General features: G+C 39.0%; 1 protein-coding gene across 1 annotated transcript; it reads left to right on the top strand.

Moving 5' to 3' along the window:
* Positions 1-463: 463 nt before the first annotated feature.
* LOC143323271 (SR-related and CTD-associated factor 4-like) lies at positions 464-23563 on the top strand. Its single transcript, XM_076735057.1, has 18 exons — positions 464-681; positions 2121-2204; positions 3388-3432; positions 3548-3709; positions 3799-3916; positions 4070-4203; positions 4293-4433; positions 4555-4628; positions 6478-6574; positions 6698-6781; positions 7389-7474; positions 7811-7995; positions 9079-9179; positions 9283-9396; positions 9512-9668; positions 9768-9862; positions 22151-22289; positions 22506-23563. Exons 1-18 carry the CDS (start codon positions 652-654, stop codon positions 22934-22936), a joined length of 2277 nt encoding a protein of 758 aa, XP_076591172.1. The 5' UTR covers positions 464-651; the 3' UTR covers positions 22937-23563.
* The last annotated feature ends 191 nt before the right edge of the window (positions 23564-23754 follow it).

Genomic DNA, 23754 nt, shown 5'->3' with positions numbered 1-23754 from the left:
ACTGCATGTTCTCGTCAGTCCTTATGTTCAGTAAGACTTTAGTTTCACCAATACTGGTGGGTGTTAGAGGACATTGTGAGTGCCTTCCCTTATGCAACGAGATGGCCTGCTTAAGTCCGCATTAAACCTGTGGTAGAAATGATCCGGCTATCACAGATACAGGTAGGAACGAGCAACTGCACACAAACAGGCCACTTTCAAATGCTCCTGGGTAATCTGGTTATACTGGCTGAAGGATATTTGAGAAATTGATGCTGAGAATCAAATTTATGTAAGAAACCATGAAATGTGAAATACAAAAGTTACATAATATATAAATGTAAAACTCTATTTAAAAATACCAAAGAAATGGTTTGACTGAAACATGTATTTCCAATTTTTCTGGGTGAATCTATTTTCCGATAATTATGAAGGCACCTCGTGACATCAGACGTAACCACCATCCACGTGACCGACACGCACGGGGTGGAACCGCGAAGCTAGTAGTAATTCCTAGCATAGTAGAGCTTTGGCTAGCAGTGTGACCGTGTCAGAACCATATAGTTTTTCAACGTCGGTGGTTATTTTGTTAGCGATAGAACTGCACACGGTAATGATTGGGTAGAGTAGACACGTTCGTCAACCGTTTTTTTTTTTAAATAACAAACCATCATGGATGCAGTGAACGCGTTCAACGTGGAGGTAAAGTTTGTTGTGTTCTGCCTCAGTCCAAAGAGCAAACACGAAGGCTAACGCTAACTAATGTCCGTTGGTCTTAGTTAATGCTAGCTGATTTGTTTGAAAACTACGCTGATAGTAATTTCATTAAACAGCATAAGCGGAGTTTGTTTATTTTGGATAAAGGTATGTTCAGTTTAACGTGGTCGTTAACGTGGCTTGATTGGATTTGTTAGCGTCTTATCTCAAGTCGAGTACGAGGGTTGTAATAGTTACGTCAATCTTGTGAGGCCTGTAAATTCGATGTCTAGCTAATTTTTAACTTACGCCACTGAGGCCACGATGCAAAGTCAGTAGAAATGTGCATATAATCTAACAATAGCTTCTGTAATTGTATACACTCTCCCGTAGAATGAGTTATTTGTCCTGTTATCAGTTTTTTAAGTCTTTAAATGTTAGCTAGCTGGCGTTACCTTGGAATCACCAGGTGACGTTAGCACTGCCACCTATGTACGTTGTTTGTTTTGAGGAAGTTCAATGTAACTAACTTCACTAGTCCATCGTTATTAAGGCACAGCAGATCTCACGCCATTAAGCATAACATTTGTTAAATACGAGTTATTTTATTGTTGCCCCCGGAGGACACAGGACTGTCGCCTTTCCCTCTTTTGTTTTTTGAATCTATGTGTATATAATGGTGGGATTTTATTAATGGAATAGTTGAGCGGTGCACTTGAAATGTCACATTTTACTTGAGAACATACAACAACTTTACATATGACGCTTTCAAAGACAAACCCCACATATGAATCTAGAAGATGAACTTGTGTTCAGCCCATGTTTACTGGTCACAAGTAAATCAACACCAGTGACCATTTATATGATTTTTATTCTTCCTTGTAGAAGTTGATTGGTCTGATGTATACGAGATCCAGGGTACAGGGAAGGTCAAAATTGGTGTACATATCTGTATAGGAATGTTGGTTTGCCTGAGGTAATCAACAAAAATTGGCTATGAATTACCCTTATGGGTAGAAATCCACTCCACTCTCAATCATAAATGCCTGAATATAATGTAGTATTAGATGGTAACTTTTCACAAGTGAAGAGGATAACAGGAATCATATCAAATTGTACTGGCTGCACAGAAAACATGTTGAAATTCCTAGAAAGAAAAAAAAGGCTTGTGAGAATGGGAGCAGTCTTTATTTACCCATGTCAAGTAGTCTGCGCATATGTATGGTTATGTAAGTATGTATATTCAGTGTTTATTCAGTGTCAGTGAATTTTCTGTTATGAACAGGGAAATGGCTCTATGTTGCTGTAGTCTAGTGGCATCTATGCTGCCTTTTTTAAAACATATTTTAGATATGCATAATATGAATGTTTTCAAATGTTGTTATAGCAGTGTTTTTCCTTTTAAAATGAACTTATGGCATTCTTTTTTTTTTAAAACCAATCAGTTGTTCTCCATGATTGACATGAAGCCGCCAATATCCCGTGCTAAGATGATGTCTGTAACAAAATCAGCCATCAAAGCTATCAAGGTAAAGTGAACACTGCATCAACTGTATTTTCATATTAAGGAATGGCTAATGCAAGTGGGTATCTCCTAGACTTTTTGATTTAGTACCTTTAGAATGTTTTCGAAGAAACAGTGTCATTATACCGAAAGCATTGTGACTTGTGAGTTGACCCACTATGGGTTCTGACACATGCAGTAAATAACAGAAAGATTACAGCTTTCCTCATTTGTTTTTCATGTTGTAGTCTATGTTTCCATAGATCGATAAGCATTACCTAAATGAGTGCTATATCTGTAAATTATATTTTCACGTCAATTAATCACTTCTGGATGTGCGCATAGTGGGATGTAATGTTTAAATTAGGAGGTACATATATTTCTGTGGCTGCAACTGACTGAGAAATGAGTGACAAACAGCTAAGCAGTCCTGCTCCAGCAGTGCTGCTGCCTTGTGACAAACTACAGATGGACTACAGTGAATTCTGGAAAAATTAAGATAAGATGGAGCTCTCACAGTACAACTTACAGTTGAATGTGCAAAGTCAGTTAGAAGATAAGACTCCTTCATGTTATACAATGTCATTGTATAACATTAATGCAGTGGGCAGGAATCACTTTCTGTAGTGGTCTATCTTGTGTTAGTAGCTTATGCAGGGGATGTGAGGTGTTTTTCATCATCTTGAGCTGTTTGTGCAACATCCTTCTCTCAGCAACCAACTCTAGGGGCTCCAGAGCAGTCCCCATCACAGAGCCAGCCATCTTTGTCAGCTTATTCAGTATCTTAGTGTCAGTGGCTCTGCAGCATGTTGCTGCGCACATTAAATGACTTAAGCTCCCTCAAGAAATAAAGTGTGCTCTGTCCCTCCCTGTAGACAGCCTTAGTGTTACAATTCCAGTCCAATCTTTTGTCACAGTGAACTCGCAGGTATTTGTAGCTCACCACTACCTCCACCTCTTCTCCCATGATGGAAATGGTGTTGAATATGGTGAGATGTGGTGCATATGTATAGTGCTTTTCAAGTCTACCAACCATTAAATTAAAGGTTGCAGGATAATATTTCATTTGGCAAAGTAATGCTAATAACAGAAGTCATGTAGTCAAGGAGAATTTTTCATTGCTGTTCCTGACCTCTATGCTTTTATCTTGCCTGATTAAAATATTATCTAGTATTCTGTAACTAATGTCAATTTTTGTCTTTTATTAGCTTTACAAACATGTTGTCCAGATTGTTGAGAAGTTCATCAAGAAGGTATGTACTCCAGAGCATTTTACTGTAGATAAGAGACATTAAATATTTGAGTTCAGATTTTACAAATGCAATTTGTCATGACACAATGACATTTAATTGTCTTTATTTTTTTCAGTGCAAGCCAGAATTAAAAGTCCCCGGGTTGTATGTGGTTGATTCCATTGTTCGACAGTCACGGCATCAGTTTGGTGTCGACAAGGATGTATTTGGGCCCAGATTCTTGAAGAACTTCACAGATACCTTTCAGAACCTTTACCGCTGCCCAGAGGATGACAAGGTGCCCTTTTTTGTGCTTTTAGTTTTTATATAATTACAATGAATGATAGTAAGAAATATCTCAAGGGTGTTTTTTTTCCCCTTAATCAGAGCAAAATTGTCCGCGTACTAAACCTGTGGCAGAAGAATGGTGTGTTTGACATGGACATCATTCAGCCTCTGATGGATATGGCAAATGGAGCCATTGTACCTGCCCCTGCACTGGAAGGTAGAGGTATTAATAGAATTTTCTTTGGGTAGTGTTTGTAACAATGCACTTGAGTGTTACCTAAGATTAAAGGTTATTATTTGTCCACTATTTGATGAACTGTATTCAGTGATATTTCACAAAGACATTAATCTTTTTCTTGAATCTGAACAGTTCCCACTGACCCCCAAACAGAGACACAGCCTGCTGTCACTGGTGCCTCGGTTGTGCCTACTGTGCCCCAGCTACCCAATCCAGACGCGTTAGCTGCTGTGGCTCAGCTGTTTCAGTCCCCTCATGGTCAAGAGGTCAGCAGTAAATTGGTGCTCCAACAGCTCTGGATCATGGCAGGTGAAGAATTGTTGAATTCTGAATGACTCCTTCCTCTCTCCTCTAGCTCCAGAGGATGCTCCAGAACTTCCAGCAGGCAGATAAGAGTCTGGCAGCCACCATTGCAAACAACATACAAAACCCACCCCAGATGCCTGTGGCCCAGCTCTACAGTGCACACACAGAAAAGAAAAGCTCTTTAGCTGAGGTAATGCCATAGCTCTGTCACAACATTACCTGTTGTGATCCTATACAAATTACTTATCTCATTTATTTAACTGTGTAACTGTGTAATGTATGCTGTCTGTATATGATATATATTTCCTCAGAAACTCCTTGACCGGTTTGACTATGATGATGAACCTGAGGATTTAACGGCTCAAGAGGGCAGTGTCCAGCCACAGTGAGTTTCATAAAATTTATATATACTGATACATTTGTTTATGTTTTGTTTGAAAGTGCAGGCACAACTACAGTACAACATGTTTTTTAGGTTATACCTCAAGGCATGTTGCATACACTATATAACACCATTACAAGTATTTCACTCTTGACTCCCTCCAGTCAAAGATATGTTTTGCTCATTGTTTCTTCGCTTCTATGCTCTTCTCAAATCTCACTTCAGGCTTTGTATGCATGAGATTCGTCTACCAAAAAAGTTCGGACTTTGTGTAAAACATAAATGGAACAGAATGTCATAAGCATCACCTCGTACACTGTAGACACACAGCAACTGACAGAAACAGGAGATATTACACAAATGCATTATTAGACTTGTACTGATCACATAATTTCAGTTGTTAGCTAGTGGGACAGCTGTCAGTGTTTACAGAGTGGGAGAAACCCGCACTGCTGTAGATGTCCAGCATGATGACGGAGACAGCGGGAAACGTTAAATTGTTAATTTGCTTTGCTGAATGTATTTTGAAATAAGGAAATAAGCAGCTCTCTCCTAAAGGCACAACAGCCTGTTCAAGACAGGGCGACAAGGAGAAGAGGAAGCATCAGTCAGCCATGCTTTTCTAAACTATGCTGCACAGATTGGAATGTATCATACTGAGGGAAAAGCGACAGATCTGCCAAACAAAAGCAAGCAAAAGTACAGAAACTCTGCTCTGCCAACATCTGCATTTTACTATCCCATCCATTTTCATAATCACCCTCTCCTACAAATTGTCAGTTGCCTATCTCAAAATTACAATTGAAGCATAATGTTTAAATGCCTTATCCTTCAACTAATACATACATTAAGTGGAGAATTTATGTACCCTTTTGTGTTTTCATTTATATAATGCAGAATGTTCACAGCATTTTGCTTTGAACCAGGTATCTGATTGTGACCACCTGATTATAGCCACTTAATACGAAGTAGTTAACTTAATCCTTGTTGCTCTGACATTTTAAAGCAAGCAGATTGATTTTAGGATTCACTGTGTGTACACTTGTCTAACTGTGAGTGGCATGTGGACAGTGGTGAAGGTGGTGGGAGAGACCAGGGTGGGGCGCCAGAAAATTGCCCTTACTTTCAAATTCAATGTTAATAGATATGGAGTAAATGAGACTGAAAATGAACTTGGAGTCAAGTTGGAGACATCTTGTGTCCAGTAGTTCAATGTGTGAATCAGTGATCAGTATTTTGCATATTCATACATTCTGGGATGAGGGAGTTGTCATTAGCTAATTGAGGTTTTTTGTGAAAAGACCCTATGAGACACTCATTGTTATTTCAAGTTGAGTCTTGCACTGTATGTCGAAAAACATGTCTTGAAGGAACCTTTTTAAGAGGATTGTGAGTGGGACGAATAAGCAGAACAGTGGCCACAGTGTCAAAATTTAGAAATTTTGTGCCAAGTCAATAGGGGTTTTGGACAAAACGGAACATTTGAGGATGTCATCTAGGGTTTCTAACCATTTTCAGACATTTTCTAGGCTAAACAACTATCCGTTTAATCAAGAAAATATTCCACAGATGAATTGACAATTAAAATAATTGTCAGTTGCAGCCCAGATTAACATGTTTCATTAAGTTATGCTACAGAGCCTGTACAAACACCAAGGTTGTCAAGCTAGAATCCCAAAGTGAATGCAGACCTTGTTAATGTTATTAACCACATCTGTGCTTGCTATGACATGCCAAAATATCTGCTGTGGAAAAGGCCTACAGTTGAAACTGTTTTGGTGTTCGTTTTGTTTTATTGTGTTTGTAGGTTTGTAATACCCAGACTCACTATCTCTATATTTTGTCATGACAGAGGCATTCCTGAAAATGTGTTTAGCCAGTTTCCTGGTCAGATGCCCAACACCGACAGTGGTCATCCACATATGATGGGACAGATTGGTGGTGTACAGGTATCCAGTTCTAACTGAATTACATGATAACTCAGCTATCTCAAATATAGCAACTCTCTAGTACCACACCAGCTTGATTTTTAACCATCTCTTGTGGCTGTCTCTTTGTTCTTCATTCTTCAGCACGGTGGAGCAATGAGTCACAGTGAACATCATATGATGCCAGATGGATACTGTTCAATAAACGAGGCTTATACACAATCACGGGTAAATCTTCAAACCCATGTCAGTTTAATCTGATTAAACATCTCAAGTTCCACAGCGCATGAATGTCAACTTTTTTCCATAAGTTAGTTTTTCTCATTACAGTTGAGCCAAGACAGCGCCATAGTTACCCAAATTGGCAGCACAGTTTCTGTCTTATGCCACATTTGAAGTTAAGATCCAGGGTGTGAACTCTATAAATTGGAACTGTCTGCTCGTTAAATTCAGAGCTTTTCATAAGAGCCAGCTGCCGACCAAACAGCGAAGTACTCATTTACATACAGTGAGCTACTTTGTTATATTAAGTTTTAATTCTAATACAATAGTTTTGATTAACATATTGCAATTCTCTTTGTGTGTAGACTTCACAATCACTAGCCTCTGCTTCAAAACAATGTAAACATGATGTTAGAGAAACGTGCAATTCTTTCCTTATCAGTCCTGCTCCAACATACAGTCCTTAAGATGCATTAACCGATGCCCCAAATCATGTTTTAAAAATAAAATATGATATAATGGAACTTGAAGCCCTACTGACTACTCCATATCCTTATGGAAAACCCTGCAATTTGGGGAAAAATAAAATTGTCATGTCATCATTGTCTGATAGGAAAATGCAAGACAATACTCACCAGTGAGGCGGGAGGGCAGACACAGAGGCTATGGCAGGAGATCAAGATCCAGATCTGGTTCCAGGTAAGAGGCTGCGCTCATCACAGCTGAGACTGGACTGTTTTTTAAATACATTTCATTTGTCATAGCTTTTATTGGGGCATGTTATACTTGTCAAAGGCTATTTTGTAACTACTGCTAATGTTATAGTGGGTTAAGAAATTATTTTTGATCTGTTGCTGTTGTCAGTAAATCCTGAAAGGTACTTTACACGTCAGAGAATGCGGAGCAATTAGGATTCCCAGAACTCTGTGTTCAGTCTTTTTCCACTCAGCTGATGGTGAAGAAGGTAACTTTCCTCTGAGGAACTGCATTATTTGGTGACACCATGTTCAGCTGGTTCAATCTTTTGTGTTTCAGATCTCCCAGGAGGAGAAGATCAAGATCTTCATCCCATTCAAGAAGGTCAAGGCATCGACGCTCTCGTTCTCGTTCCAGAGAATGGCACTGGAAGTCTCAGTCTCATTCTCAGGACAGGAATGAAAGAGAGGACGGAGAGCGCAGACAGAAAGGTCTTCCCAGCATAAAGAGCCAGACCCTCAGTGGTATGTGCTACAACAGAAACACACAAACTCTGAATGTCATTTCTGATATTTACAGTACACAGACCTGCTGGAATCACTTGCACATGCCAGCCACAGCCACAGGAAAGTGTCTGCTTTGTCTAATGTTTTTGACTCTTTGATTTTACAAGAGATTATTATAGTAATTTGAAACATTGCTGTTTATTTATAGAAGACTGCAACAAACAATTCTCATTATCAGTTAATTTGTTTATTTTTTGAGTAATCAGTTAATAATTTGGTCTGTACAGAGAAGTGCTAGTCAAAGCTACCAGAGCCCAAACTGATACTTCACTTATATTTTCATTGATTGACTTTGATCGTCATGTGTGATGGTTTGATAAGCTCAACATGCATTGTGTCTCTGAGATGGTTTATTGAATGGATTTAAATTCCTTGTGCAACAGAAAGCACAATGGTATTGTATTTATGTTCATATATTTATTTATTTGTCTAAGTGCAACATCTTTGTGTGTGTGTGTGTGTGTGTGTATGTGTGTGTTATGAGGTACCTATCAATAGTCAGTCAGTTAGTATTTACAGTAGGTGGCAGTTGGTATGTCCCCAGTTTGGAGATGCAGACAGAAGTATTGTCACCGAGTCACCAGAAGGAAGGCCCACCTAAAATATTCATCATCAGTTTAGGGTTATGTTATATTTACAATGTTTCCAGTGCGTTACCTTGCCATCAGCCAACCCTTTCCTTTGGCACTAAATTTTCTCAACTGTAGAACTTCCAGTATTCCTATGCACAAGCACAAGGTTAGCTGCTTGGGTCAGAAGGTTGCCAGATATTGATATTGATTATTTTAGATGGGGGCTTTTGTAGGTGGATAAAATATGTTTTGCTGTGTACCACTGGCATAGCGGCACATTACTCTTTCTCCGTACAAGTACTGCTCTCTGCTTCTCCAAACTGGGGAGCCGACTGCCATTCTGCTGTAGGTAATACACTGATTATGGATACGTGCCATATAAACAAGCATTCACATTTAAACAAATTGTAAAGTTGAACATAAATGTCCTCCATCCTCCAAGCAGTTGCTAATCTCATTTTGTTTTTAGTTTGCAGCACTACACTTTGGGTTGGACAACTAGACAAGAAAACACAGCAGTCTGACGTGATGTCCCTTTTGGAAGAGTTTGGGCAGATTGAATCCATCAATGTAAGTTTGTACGATTCACGTCGAAGATACTTGTAATCCTCTATGATGTTAAGATAATGTTATCAAGTATTTCACCGTTACCCTTTGCTTTCTCTCTGTCCAGATGATTCCTCCGAGGGGTTGCGCTTATATTGTTATGGTTCACAGACAAGATGCCTATACAGCCCTGAAGAAACTAAGTAGGGGGTTATACAAAGTCAATCAGAAACCAGTTAAGGTACATAAACTCTTACAGAGAATGCTTTTATTTTCAGTTTTATATTGGTTCTGTATAACTTGTTTTATTATCAATTGTTAACTTGATGATTATAGCTAATGTCGTTCTTTCCTAGATTGCTTGGGCTTTGAACAAAGGTATAAAATCAGGGCACAAAAAGTTTTGGGATGTGGAGCGTGGAGTTACCTACATTCCCTGGAGCAAAGTCAAGGTTGAGGAGTTGGAGAGCTATCGGGAAGGGGGTATGCTGGACCCAGAGACACTACATCCAGGTACACTGAACTTTTCCTTTAGGTTAGCAAGACTTATCAACTGTAAGCTATTAGAAAACATTTCATTTATGTTGTCATTGTATTTTTCATTGTACACAGAGTGGAATAATGCCATTAACATCAATAAGCTGGCAGCTGTCAACGGAGCGCTGCACAGTGTACCGGCAGATGGAACCATCACTGCTCACATTCAGGTAATGATAATACAGTCTTTAAACACCTCCTTTTTAATATTACATCTTCTGTTATTGTATTGGTTTAATGGCCCTGGTGTTGGAGACTGACTTCACAATCTTTCTTGTGAACAATGTAAGGAAAATAAATCACTGTTGCATATGAGTAGTGGAGCTTATCTGAACCATGCTTTCATTTTCTCTTCAACTATCAAGTCACCGCGAATATAAATTTAAAGAAATTACCCAGGTGAATGACCAAATATAGTCATATAGTCAGTAATATACTGTGCTGTCCGATGTACTGCTGCATGACATACTGCATATAAGACTGGTGAGAAATACTCTGAAAATTAAGGTGTACTCAAGGCACCTTTCTAATGCTTATTTATCCTAATTGACATATCAAACTAAGATACTCAGCATGGGAGCCAAAATAAATTTCAAAGTGGATGATGATTTTCAGCTGAAGTATGAAAGAGTTGTCAGGTTAAGAAAATACTTGGTAACGTCCAGTCAAAGAACACAAATTAACTGTTGCTTGTAAAGGTCAAAGTACACCACCGCCACACGCATGCGTCACAGTAAGCCACCCCACACTGGCGGTGGCTAGGTGTGCACCAGAACTCGTTTATGCACCGCACAGCAAAACTTAACGCCACTGTAATATTTCCAGGCTCACCAACACCTGAAGAAGCGCAGTTTTTTTCCCCAGAGAAAAAGCCGCATTTTAGTTCAATGCAATTTTAAAAATTCAAGACCTACATTTTTTCAGAGTTTGTTGCTTTTTATTAGAGATTCTACAATTTCACTTGTGTGTGTACTTACAAATCCCAGTTGAAAAAAGTTGCAATGCTGTGTAAAACATAAATAAAAAGATAATTTACGCTTTTTGACATATACTCAATTGAAAACAATATATTTAATGTTTAACCCCAGCAGCTTCATTGATATTTGTAAATGCATGCTTATTCTGAATTTGATGTCATCAACACGTCTTATTTGGGACAGGGGCAACAAAATGCTCCAAAAACACCTGTTTGGAACAATCCACAGGTAAAAATGTTCGTTGGTACCAGGCGATAGTGTCATGATTGATATGACAGGGGCATCCTGGAAAGGCTCAGTCATTCACAAGCAAAGATGGGGTGGGGTTCACCACTTTGTGATCACATGATTGTGTAAGGGATATTACTGCTTGGGCTCAGGAACACTTCATAAAACCACTGAGCCGTACATCCCAGCTTCTGTAGCAGTGCTCCTGCTCTGCTCCCGTGTAAGCTTGACCTCTCCTCACCTCTTACTGTCCCTGTCTTTTGGATGAGGAGAGACAGTTGATATATTTATAGGGTTATGCAGGGCTGAATGATAGCGTTTTTTGCTCATAGCACTGGTGCTACAGAGGTTGAAAAGTATAAAACATCTATTACCATCTCTAAAAACCACAGCAAGTCGTGCAGTTCATCATGTACCCAGGCGTGTGACTGGTGAAGGACATTGATGTTGCATACGAGACACCATCCAACCTTCACAAGAAATGTTTTCAAACATTTTCTTTATTTGCCCATAATGGTAAATAGCAGGGATACAACACCTCTTGTTGTACAAAACATCCATATATTACACATGAGCAATACAAATCTGACTCATCAGTGCAAAGTAACTGTATATACACAATGTAATTTATATTGAATTCATATTGATCATACTGTATACATCTGTGTACACTATCAAGTGTTTGTTCTCTTATTTGTGATTTCCACAAACAAATATGGGAAGCTACACAACTGGGGTCTATCAGCAGACATGTCTTGACAGAAGGATTCTTTGTTAAACTGTTGTCTGCTTAAATCTTTTCTGGACACTTTCTGCACCAGCAATAGAATAAACTGTTTCCTTGTCAATATTTAGGATTATATTGATCGAAACATTTTACCTCTGATTTTGCATTTATTTTCAGCTCATATTTGTTGAAACTAATTGCATAAGGAAACTTAAATATTTCTAATATCTTAAATATTATAGAACTATTCTTGTTACTGTCTACATAAGATAAAGCATCCTCGGCATGAAAACCTCTTGCCTTGATAGACATACATGCATTAGCAGGCGTGGCTTCCCTGTACCAATATCTGTAGCTCTGTTATGGCATTTCTCTGTCCTGTGCTGTGTGCTCCTGTTGTTGCACTGCAGTGCAGTGCTTCCTGTTGGTGCGAGGGGCGGCACTTGATGTGTGTCAAATGACGTGCTGCGGCGGTGGTGTGTTTTTGGCTTTAGTCAGATTAATTTGTTGGTAAGTCTGGGTTTGTGTCTGTGCGTGAATGTGGGCTTGTGAGCTCTATGTGTCACCACCACACAACTGAAGTCTGACCGTGGACGACAAGTGCAACATTTCATATGGAGGTTCATTATTTGCGCCATGTTTAAAACCTTGAATGCTGACGAGGCTGAGATATGACATTTATTAGAAACCCATTACAAAATAATAACTGACCCCTTAAAATTGTTGCCCTTTGATGTTCAGACTAAAAATATTGGAGCTTTGAGCAACTCAACTTTCTAAGCGAGTTTGGGAGCACTCAGTTCTTCTCATTGTGTAGTCTTTACTTGGCATTGAACACTGAGCTCGATGCTTGTCTTAAAAGTTTCAGTCAGACAGCCTGTAATGGCTGCATTTCACAACTTTCTGCCTTTAGAAAACCCTTTCGGTTCAGGTATGTACAACAGATGTGGGATGTGATAAAACTGATCATTAAACTGTTCTATTAAAAGAGAAATTTTCATGTTTCTGTCGTAAATGAACATGAGATTATTGATCCTTTAAGAGGGGTTGTCAACATGTCACTCGTGTCTTTTCTTGCATTGTAAAGGTTGTCTCAGAATCACCAAATAAGCAGAAAAATCTAATTTGGTGATTTTAACACACTTTATTTTACACAAATTCAGATAAGCTCCTCTGCTGATAAGCATTAAATTCAATGCTTATTCATCGGTTTCTCCTTTTTCTTTGCAAAATATTTCCATCTTCACTCAGTAACCTTGTACTGTGCAGCATAACTTATTCAAATAAAGTGTGGGAATTACAAAAAACTGTGGTATGTGTAGGGGGAAGAATTTCTGTTATCCTTTTTCTCTTTTCAGTAATTAAGCTTATCCAGAATGTCTGGCTTTGGCAACATTATCATTGTTATTATTGTTTACAAAAAGATACATTTTCACATCTAATTACAAAAATGTTTTCCAAACCGTCCACCAGTGGTTGAATGACAACCGAAATAGCTGAAAACATGAATCAACTTCTTGGTGAGAAAATTGGGTGTGTTTTGGTTGCAATCGGTGTGAACACTAAAAATTATACAAACTTATTATGAACTTGCAATAACTCAAAGCAACAAAATAAATGTGAAAAATGTTATTTTTGGCACTTCAGGTGGTCATCCAATGCGAAGACAGATTTTAAGTTTTAAGTAGCATTTTTGTTAAAATTTTAAAACTAATTTGAAAAAGTCCTCATGACCACATGCTTAATAAATGGTAAACAAGCTGGGCTATCTGCAACCTACTGTACTACTATCAAATACATACATACATACTACCAACTGCTACCAAACTGCAGACCTCACTGTGAAGAAAGGTTTTTCAAAAGTTTTGAGGTCAAGAATATCTGACTGTTGGCTGCGATGGGACTTAAAGGCCCGATTGGGAGGAAGAGTGGCCAAGTGGGAGACAAGGTAAGCCGACAACACCATTAGCAACTTCTTCCAAATGTTGCGCTAAACCCGCCAATGAAAACTGGACAGGAAATATCTTGGAAATGTCCAGATGTTTTTTGCAATGGGAATGTTGCGCATCAAACCAAGGCCTGAGTCCAAGAAGGGGTGTCTGGCCTGGCATCTTAAAATTGAGTCACATCTGCTATGCCGAAGAACATTTACTTACGAAGTACATCAGAATTTTAGTCTATTTCATACCCACTGTCCATGTAGTACAATACATACAGCAGGTTTCACTTTCAGCCATCTGTGCTTTTCTTTATGCTGGACTTGGCGCTGGAGCATGTGCCATTGATTGATTGATTGATTATTAGGGAAAAACTCCAAAATCCTTAACAACAAAACTACTCGTGTCATAATCTGAGACGTCAGTGAATCTCAGGTATCGCTTTGTGTGCTTACTTAATCTTGCAGTGCATTAATTGCACTAATTTATTACTGAATTCACCATTTTACATTCGTACCTCGGTCTCAATTTTTATTTTTTTTTTTAATTATTATTTTTATTGGTATTTAACAGATAACAAGTACACAACAAAACAAATCCCCACCTAACCCACAACCAACCAACCCCAACATCATGTTGTGGTTACAAAAAAAGAGAGAAAAATATAGTAAAACAGTTTAAACAAATGGACATTATACAGTATACCTTTTACAGATGAAGAAGACTATATCAATCCAGAGGAGTAACCTATTTTCTAGAACTGGCCATCTCAGTCATTTATGCCATTCAAATGATCAAAGTAGTTCCAAAGGGTCTGGCAGAAGTTGGATTTACTTCCCCACGGGGTATTTTAACCAACTTTAATTGAAACGGTACATCGTTCAGCCTTCTGGCATGACAAGGATGTTTAGACACTTTCCAGTTTAACAGGATGAGGCACGATCACATTATGCATATTAAATGACCACTTTGCATTGACACCAAACAAGGAACTAGTTTGCTCATTGACTCATTGTTAGGCTATGACTATTCCTCTGTCACATCATGAAAAATATTGGCTCTAGTTTGCTGTTTGAAGAAAATTACCATAAAATGTAACGCTCGCCACCAAAGACAACACAACATGAATCAAATAAGTCAGTTTTCTAATCCTTAGTTGCTGGCCAAATGGGGATATATGTCCAAATGTACAAATTGTATTGCACACAGCTGTATTGCATTCAGGTCTAAACTGGGCCTGGAAGCTGTGAAAGATGCATGCCTTGACCCTCGTTGTTCTTCTTACGGCAGTGCCTTTCTTGGCAAGATGCAAATTAGGGGCAGTTAGTAAGCAAAGATACTTAATTGTGTGACACTTTCCAAACTTGGACATATTTGTTCCTTATTGAGAAAGTATTGAAAAAGTAAACGTCTTTATGGATCTAAACACTTTTCTCTACTCTCCACTTTTTTGTGCTCTTCTTTGAATAGGCAGAGTTCAGACCTGCATTAAAAATGTAATGAAAGATTCATAATTGTCAGGCACAGTTGCGTGTTTGTTTCTTGCCTCAAATATCTGCAAAAAATAACATGTAACATGACACCAATAGACTACATGCTGTGCCCTCACGTTTGCACACCCAGCATCTGTATTGTCACATTATTAGAAAGAATATGAAATAGACCTGGAAGCTAATGGTTAAAGATCCATCTGGACAAACCTCTTGCTTCCTGCTGTTTTGAAGACATTTGAGAAATTTGAGTTATGTCTTCCAAGTTAAAGCCACATTTGTTCTGCCATCATATATAACTGAGTTTCATCAGGGCACCGTCAGGGAGTGTCCCGTCAGGAGGACGAGATGCATTCACTCTTCTTGATGCTTGAGTGCAGCTTTTTCTCGTGGATGTGAGGGGCTGGCAAAGAGAGGCCGTATTTTCTTTCCAGTTATGAGTAATGAGAGCCATTTTCTTTTGGGAAAACAAAGAAAATGTGAATTTGAAAATGAGTGGCAGTTAATTCTTGTGATGTTAAGCCTCCCTGTTTTTTTTTTAAATTTGCCTCTGATTCTGTGCATTATGGGATTTTACAGATGTCTGCACTTGTGTGCCTTCTGAGTCCTCTGAATCAGTACCACTGTTATTCCTGTCCAGTTAGTCCAAGAACTGCTGTACAGGCATCTTACATACCCACATCATGGTAGAATTTGTTTTAAAGGGAATGCACCTGTGTCTTTCATGGCTTATGAAAAATTGCTCCTCTCAAGCTGACCGCTTTCAATACCTGCAAACTTGTTACCGTGTAGTGAATTTGCCATTTTGAGTCATGTAGAGTTTTCTTCTTTGTGGATTCCTCTGCATAAGTGTTTGGTCATCTGTCTGCACAAATCACAGGTAAATTTGTAATAAGGACTACTTGATAATGTTCGGACACTCGGATTTTAATGCAAACTAAAGATCACCCTTTGTTTTCTGTCATATTGCTACTTATAACATTATCCTGCCCAAATCAATTTATAATTAAAAGCAGCTATTTCCTGCTCTGTTTGGTCCAGTGACACTTAACGTTTGTTCTGTCTGCATCTTAACACCCATTCTATTATTTTCTATGTCAATGTCTATGAAATCACACACACACTGCACGTGTCTTGGTACACATGTATGTGTCGGGGCACAGTACTGTCCTTTTTTCCGACATCAATGCGCGTCAGCTCTCCAGAAAAGCTGCAGTTTCGTCACATTTGCTCCCTGGATCGGCACATCTCGTCTACTGTACTTTGACTGGCTCTTCTGTCTTTATGCAGTGTTTGGTTTGTGGTACAGGCGTCAAATGATGCATGTCAACTGATGTGATGTGGCCAGTGTGTGTTGTGCTAAAAGGATGGAGATTCACTGTCAGCCGTCTGCTAGTGCAGCAGAGAGGAGGAGAGAAGTGGTTGAGGAAGAAAAAGTGGCAAGAAAGAGGCACATGGATAAGCAGTGCCAGATAGAAGAAACAGGGCACTTAAACATCCAAAGTCTGCTCATCGCACTGGGTTTGACAGGGCTTGTGCCACTTTTTTAATCCCTGCAATATACTCACAGTAGCTTAAAAACAAACAAAAATGAAACGAGCAGTGTCTTTTCCTCTATTTAATATTTTCACCAGGATGTCCCATTCACACGTTAAAATTGTAAAATGCAGATGCCTTTTTCATTCCACCTGAGTTTGTAGAATGAACTTGAGCTATTCCCCGTAAGGTCAAGTGAATGATCTCTGATCTTGCATGCAGTTTCTAACTTTGTATGCTGCCAAGTCTTATGACAGATGCCCAATATCACCAATACTTAGGTCTTGTTTGGAGACAGGGCAGTGCAGTGAGTAATGCATGTAATGGCAGCTCTTGGAATAAAGTGGATACAATAAACCATGCTCAAACTGCAAAGATGAATTATATGCAGTTTACACAGGGGACATTTCAAAATGTCACCCTCTGTGATCAAATGGCCTCCCACTTCTTTTGAAAACTATTTCTTCTTTTCCACACAATTTTGTAGTCAAAAGAAAATGTGAGAAAAATCATGAATGAAAAGTGTCCTAACAAAACAGGCAATAGTCAGCAACTAACTATTATCAAAGAACACTGCAAACACATTTAATTTACCATCACTTGGCATAGAGAATGTAAAAGGATAGTAATGAAAACTCTCAAACTGCAGCAGTCAGTTAAAAAAATTTCTATAACTGCATGAATTAGACCTGCAGTTCTCACTGGGACATTCAGAATTTTCACACTTAATGTGTGAAAACCCTGTATCTTTACATACAAATATTAAAGAATATGTCTTTTTATTTGTCAGATTTGAAGTTTTAAATGAAATTTACGGAAAACATGAAAATTACATTGTCTCTCTCTAAGAAATGACTGAAATGACATGGGGGGAAAATTTCCCCCCATGTGTTTTGGAGTTAAAAGGGTTTCCATTTAAAATGTTTTGTGACATTTTCTAAGTGTTTCAAATCCCTTGAAGTTTTGCTAAATATAAGTTTATGCTTGAACTAAAATTATTCTCAATCATAGTAAACTCATTCGGTTCAAAGGTTTTGCATATTTAACATCCTCGAGCCTTTGCTTAGAATAGAAATAAAGTATTTGTGAATGTGAGCGAGAGAGACGAGAGATTCAGAACGTGATGGTGTCCTGTTGTAAAACACCGTGCTGCTCTCTATCCTTTGTTACTGTTATTATTAATGTTTTCATGCATGAAAAAGCTCCATATTCTACATGTTGTAGACATCACAGGTCTGACCCTCAGCACTCTGGATCATTCTCACATACACTGAATAGGTTCAGGTAGCTCAGTTGTTAACATGGATTATAATGTAAAATCTCAGCAGTCTTCTCCTTTCAGTCATGTTCAAGTGAAGTGACATTTCAAGGAAAGAGGAGAAATTCTTCAGTTACATCAAGTAGTACAACAGTGGTCTAGATCCATGTGTGGAGAACATCAGACTCACATGAGGCCTCACAAAGGTGAGTGTTATACAAATGATCTTTGGATATTGGGATGCCCACTCATGGATGATACTGTGGACTGGTTGGAAGGTAATGACCGGTTCATTCGTCATAAAATGGACTTTTGAATTTTTGCATGACATTTGTTTTATATATACTTACAAGACGTGAAAAGATGATAATGAAGCATCACTAACATCTTTTCACGTGTCATAAGTAGCAGGTGTAAACAAAGAACAAAGGACTTATGCTGATGAGTATGAAAGCACTGGGATGATATCTGTCAGGGACACGAGTCTTGATCAAGGATCTAGCGCCCTGCTGTCTGGCTCGAGGGGATTCCCCAGTGGAAAAATGGAGCAGCAAGTATCCAGTATTTTCTGCTGATGGAGTGAAATACCAGAGTAACAGCAGACCCCCCTGTTGCTGCCCCCAGAGTACTGACATCTGCATCGTGGTTATTTTTACTAATGAACCATTTTTTCTTTCCTTCAGTAGTATCTGAATAATTGTTAAACAGAGTGAAAGAGTATGCCCCTTTAGTATCCGTCATTATATTCCCTCACCTCTGTATACGACTTCAGACACTGTGCGTGTGTGTGTGCGTGCATGCGTGCGTCTGTTTTATTTCTCATCCATCAAGCAATTGTCATTTATCACAATGTGAATTGTAGATTTAAAGCTCAGGTAACTTTTTTAAAAATTAAAATGATTTAAAAAAAAAAAAAATGCACGCCGTCCTTCAGTGCTTTAACCAGTCAGATGATGTCCAAGCGTGTGCAAGTGTAAACTTAAAGGAACACTGTGGACGTTTTGAAAATGTCTGACTTTGGTGCCCCCTAATGGAGGTATCAATATTGACATTGTGACATCTATCAGAAGTAGTTGACTTACTGACCTGAGTTTGGCTCCTGGTGAATCGAGCAGTAACCAGAGAAGAAATTGTGAATCCAGAAGTGCCCTGACCTGCACTTCTTCTGATGGCCACTAGATGGTGTTTCCAGAAAAAAAGACTATTGAAATAACTGAGAAATCCCCATATTCTCTCTTAAAACACAAAGTAAGTATATTGTGTGTCTGTCCCTATTTTTGCTCTTTCACACATGTGGGACAAGAGACAACATGACCGCTATGTGGAGAATGTTTTTGTTATTTATAGTGTGTGTGTGTGTGTGTGTGTGTGTGTGTATAGTACCAGTGAAGGATGCCAAACAAAGCATGTTCTAGCAGTACATATAGTGCCTTTAATGTTTGTTCCAGTGTGTGTGTACTTGTATTTTTTTCAATTATTTGAATTTATACTCTATCAAATTCAAATATACATGTTCAATTTACAGGGTAGAATATTGGTTTGATGTGTGTACATGCATGTATGACAGGCAGTGGACAAACCTCCTGATTGGCTGTCTAAATTCAGATTCAGTTATGATGGGGGGATAGCTCATAGATCCTTGGATAGCTTCAGTCACCAGACTTTGGTTTGTTTATAATAGTCCAGATGAAAATTGATTTCCCCAGATGTTACAAAAACACTTCTGAATGTTGCCTTCACTGGCTTTAATGTGTGTAGTTATTTCTGAATGATCTGGCTGGAAAACCTTTCAGACCTTGTGAAAAGCATTTGATGTATGATTAATGATTAATCTGTCACTCGTCTGTGCAGAAAGGCTTCTATCATCTCTTCCCACTACATAAATTAGTTTAGCTGGGGGGAAAAAAACAAAACATGTGCTTTCCATCTAAGATTTTTTTGACCTGCAGACGTGACAAATCTGTTGTTACTGCTTGTTTTTGAACACATGAATCAAAAGGGATATTTTTATGCATTTGCGGTCCCGATGTTTTGCACTGTGAGGTCAGACAGTCACATTTTAAAGAAACACCATACTGCAATTTGTAACAAGATTTATAGGTAGACTGCTCCGTAGCGTGTGTGCCTACAGCCAGCTTAGGAACAAAGGAGAGAAGGTGGACGCAGAACCTGTAGTTGATCACCTTGCAGCATCTGGTAGGAGTTTCAGCTTGATAAGCTCAGAGACTCAGTGACCAGCAGATATCAGGCATTCTTAATTTGTGTTCATAATAGGTTTAGGGTCGTGGTTTAATGCATGCCACATGAAAAAATAAATATTGTAATGAGCAATTTGAGTTTAATTAATGCCTCAAAGGTCTGACATAAATGTTATGTCTTACTAGTTATACCTCTTATCACATTGAGTTACTCTAGAGTACATTCATGTAATAACCAGTACAGCACATGTAGCATGTTGAATTTATTTTATTTTTGTTATTTTAGATACTGTACTCTGACTTTTACAATACAAGTCGATCAGGATATCATTTACAATGTTTGATAATAACATCACAGTGATGTTCTTACTAACTTTAGTCATGTTGACTAACTTTAATTTCCTAACTACAGTTTAACCTTTATTTGTAACACATTAACTTCTCATTTATAGATTATGTTATGTACTTATTATACAATATGTACGTTTGATGCTCTTTCATTTACCCATAAACTATTCTTATGTTTAACTTGAATGAGTAAACCTTGAGCTCTCTGCTGTAGAGTAATTATAATCATCTCAGCTAAGCCCTGGAAGATGATGACTGCATTGCTTCATGCTTTATGAATACTTTCAATAATTGTACTCAAGTCATTATTAACAAGTTATATATACAGTATATGTAAAGTATCAATAGAAATATACAAGAACAGTTATGTCTGATAAAAAGAAGTAACTGCTATGCCTGTGCAGTGTAGATTAAAGTGTTAGTGTGTGGCAGTTCAGCAATATTAGGATCACAGACAGGAGCCCTTGGCCTCCCTCATAGAGCCATAGCTTTTCAGTCATGGTTAGTTCAATGTTCGCTGTAACTCTAAAACTAATAAAGAACTTGTGAAATCCTACAGGGACAAGAAATTTCAATTTCATTTTAGTATTTTGTGGGTTTGATGGTAGGAAATAAGTGAGTTGTTCAGTGTTGTTGGGGTGGTGATTTGCACCCTTTGAATGCCTCTTAGGTTTAATGACATACCTCAGGTGTCAGCCCCCCTCAGCGGTCTCCAGCAATTAAAACACCAACTTTCCTGTCACAGTTAGCCTCAGTAATGGCAGACGTCCTCCCATAGATGTCCCATTCTATGGTTGACTCTCAGATTAGCTGTCAGATGTCTCTGCTGTCATCTTTGACAGGTGTATGTGAGTCAGGCCTGAGAGACGAGTGTGTGACAGACGAGATCTGGACTTGGTTCTCATTATGTTGAGATGTGAGAATCCCCTCTCACATGATGCACTGCTCAAAGGCAGTGTATGAGAATTTAACCACCCTGATGTTGGAGCAGCAATCTATCGCTTATATTTCCTATTTAGATTAAGCCGTACTGAGAGGATGCAACCAAGTGTTTCCTGCTTGTTTAAATACATCCGTTCTCTCACAGTGGAGCCTCTGTGACATTGCAAAGTGGTTTTTGTTTTGTGCTGTGGTCCATCACAGAGCAACCCCCAAAATTCATCAGACTGCAACTTTGCTCTTTACTCCCTACTGATATTTTGTGCAGTGCACTGCATTATGTATGCCCATGTTGCATTTAAACACACTGAGGGTTTAAAGGTATAATATAATCAGAAGGAGCTGTCGTGTTTTTACTGTTACCTCACTACAGGTTGTTGCAGCTTCTATCAAATGAATAAAGACAGTTCTACCACACAAAGCTTGCAGTTACTGCTCTTGCAACTTAAGAGTGTGTTTGCCTCCTCTTTTGATTTGTGGACTCCTACAACACACTTCCTTTTTGCTTGACGACATGAAGTATGCCGTTTTTGTTTGTTTTTTCAGTTGTGTGCTGTAGGTGTATTCTACAGTGCAGCTTTAGAATATGGCAGTTTATAATATTGTGTTCTGATCAGGGAAGAAATGCTGTGCAAAAATACTTGAGATTGTTTCCTCATCAAGTGTGACAAATATGGGGTGCTATCAAGAAAGTGCTTCATGTAGTGGAATCATAAGCTTTTAATACAGTTTCTTCTTCTGTTCACGGCTTCCAGAGGGGTCTCTTGCTCGTTTTACTTTCATTTTGATAACGATGACATTGTGTTTCTTTGTCTTTCAGGTGCCACCAGTTGAACAGGCAGCACCCATCGGAAGTCCACTTGCTTTTCCTGGCCCCATCATGCTGTCCCCTACATCCCTGCCTCCAGGAGGAGCTGCTTTCATCCCTGCAGAGTTTGACCGTACAAATTTGGCACCAGGTAAGACAGATACGGAGGAAGTAGTGTTGACTTTTGAACTATCATCTTAAATGGAGATGTGAGTGCAGTCTTCTTAGGACTTTGGACTTCATAATGTGAATGGATCTCTGTTGCAGTGTTTTCACTACTTTTTGGCTTACTTTTTCTTTTCCACCTTTGCTCTCTGTTAATTTCCCTCTTTGAATCAATAAAACCTTATCTTATGCTCTGTTGCAGCTGGAAGTCTAAACCCTCCAGAGTCCACCAACGATTCTAAAGCAGACATAGGAACACTCTCAGATGTGTCTTCTGACAACCAGCTGGGGTCTCCTACAGCACCGGTGATGACCCTGCCAGGCCCTGGAGTCATGCATGGTCACAGACCGCCCATGCCACCTCTGCAGCCTCCTCCTGGCATGCCAAATCCGCACCTACCTCCATTCCTCTCACCTCCAAACATGCCACACATGCCGCCACAAATAATTCCTGGAGGACCCATGTTTCCACCTGAGAGGTTCAGAATACCTATGCCCTTTCCTCCTCGTGGCACTCCTTTCCATCGACATCCTTCTATGGGACCAGATGGCATGGATGACAGAGAAGGGAGGCCTTTCCGAAATGGGAGGCCAGGGTTTGGGTGCCCACCCTTCCACAGAGGAGGGTGGTAGATGTTGGCTGAAAGATGGACCTGAGGGAAGAGGATGCTAAACCACTGTGAGAGATACTAATAAATATCAGGACATCCTGTTCGACAAGGACTGCTGTGAACAACTGGGGGTGCAGAAACTTGTGTTAAGACTTTTTATGCAACCAGAACCTTTTCCTAGTGTCAAATAAACTGAAAAACAAGACATGGTGTTCTGAATGTGGTCCGTGTTCCTTCAAGGTCACCAGAGAAGACACTCCTTGCTGTAAATACTCTATGTGCTTGTAGCTGTTTGCTATCTTTTTGTATATTTGAAATTGTGTAGTATATGTTCGTCTGTAATCCTGGTAGTTGGAGGTAAAAACAAAGGCAAATTCTGTATTTTTGAGCCTCGTTTTTGTGTATGGAAGATGACTGTAAAAATCTATAATTGATACATTTGAGGTATTTTGTTTTTAGTAAAATGCCTTTGTACCACGCAGATGTTTAATTCTTCATTAGAGCATTTGGATTTCATTTGAAGCAGAAAAGGGTTTCATGTCCTGCCAGTAGAGGGTAGCGTAAACACTGTTACCACGGCCAATCTCTGCACATTAAGGTCACACCTTGTGGGACCAGGTGAACATTAAAAAGAGGCACTACCATTTGATCAGGTCGTTTCATTGTGTTGATCAAGCTGACTTTTTTTTTTTTTTTTTTCTCCCTCAGAAAACTTTTTGGGTTGGGTTGATAAATTGTCCTGCATGTGAGGTCACTATCAGTGTTAAACATGGTACAAAACAGTGTGTGGAAAATACACAGAAAGAGCAATCTGCCAGAGGACGGGTTGAATCTGCAGTA

Source organism: Chaetodon auriga, chromosome 7 (assembly GCF_051107435.1).
Source record: "Chaetodon auriga isolate fChaAug3 chromosome 7, fChaAug3.hap1, whole genome shotgun sequence".
In the NCBI taxonomy this organism is placed as follows: Eukaryota; Metazoa; Chordata; class Actinopteri; order Chaetodontiformes; family Chaetodontidae; genus Chaetodon; species Chaetodon auriga.
Note: the sequence above shows the minus strand (reverse complement) of the source record. Positions and strands in the feature narration are given on the sequence as shown.

Excerpts from the sequence above, each read along its gene's own strand:
- LOC143323271 (XM_076735057.1), top strand. The coding sequence starts at position 652 with ATGGATGCAGTGAACGCGTTCAACGTGGAG. Across the intron at positions 2,205-3,387 it reads CAGCCATCAAAGCTATCAAG|CTTTACAAACATGTTGTCCA; the intron begins GTAAAGTGAACA and ends GTCTTTTATTAG. Across the intron at positions 9,863-22,150 it reads CCATCACTGCTCACATTCAG|GTGCCACCAGTTGAACAGGC; the intron begins GTAATGATAATA and ends TTTGTCTTTCAG.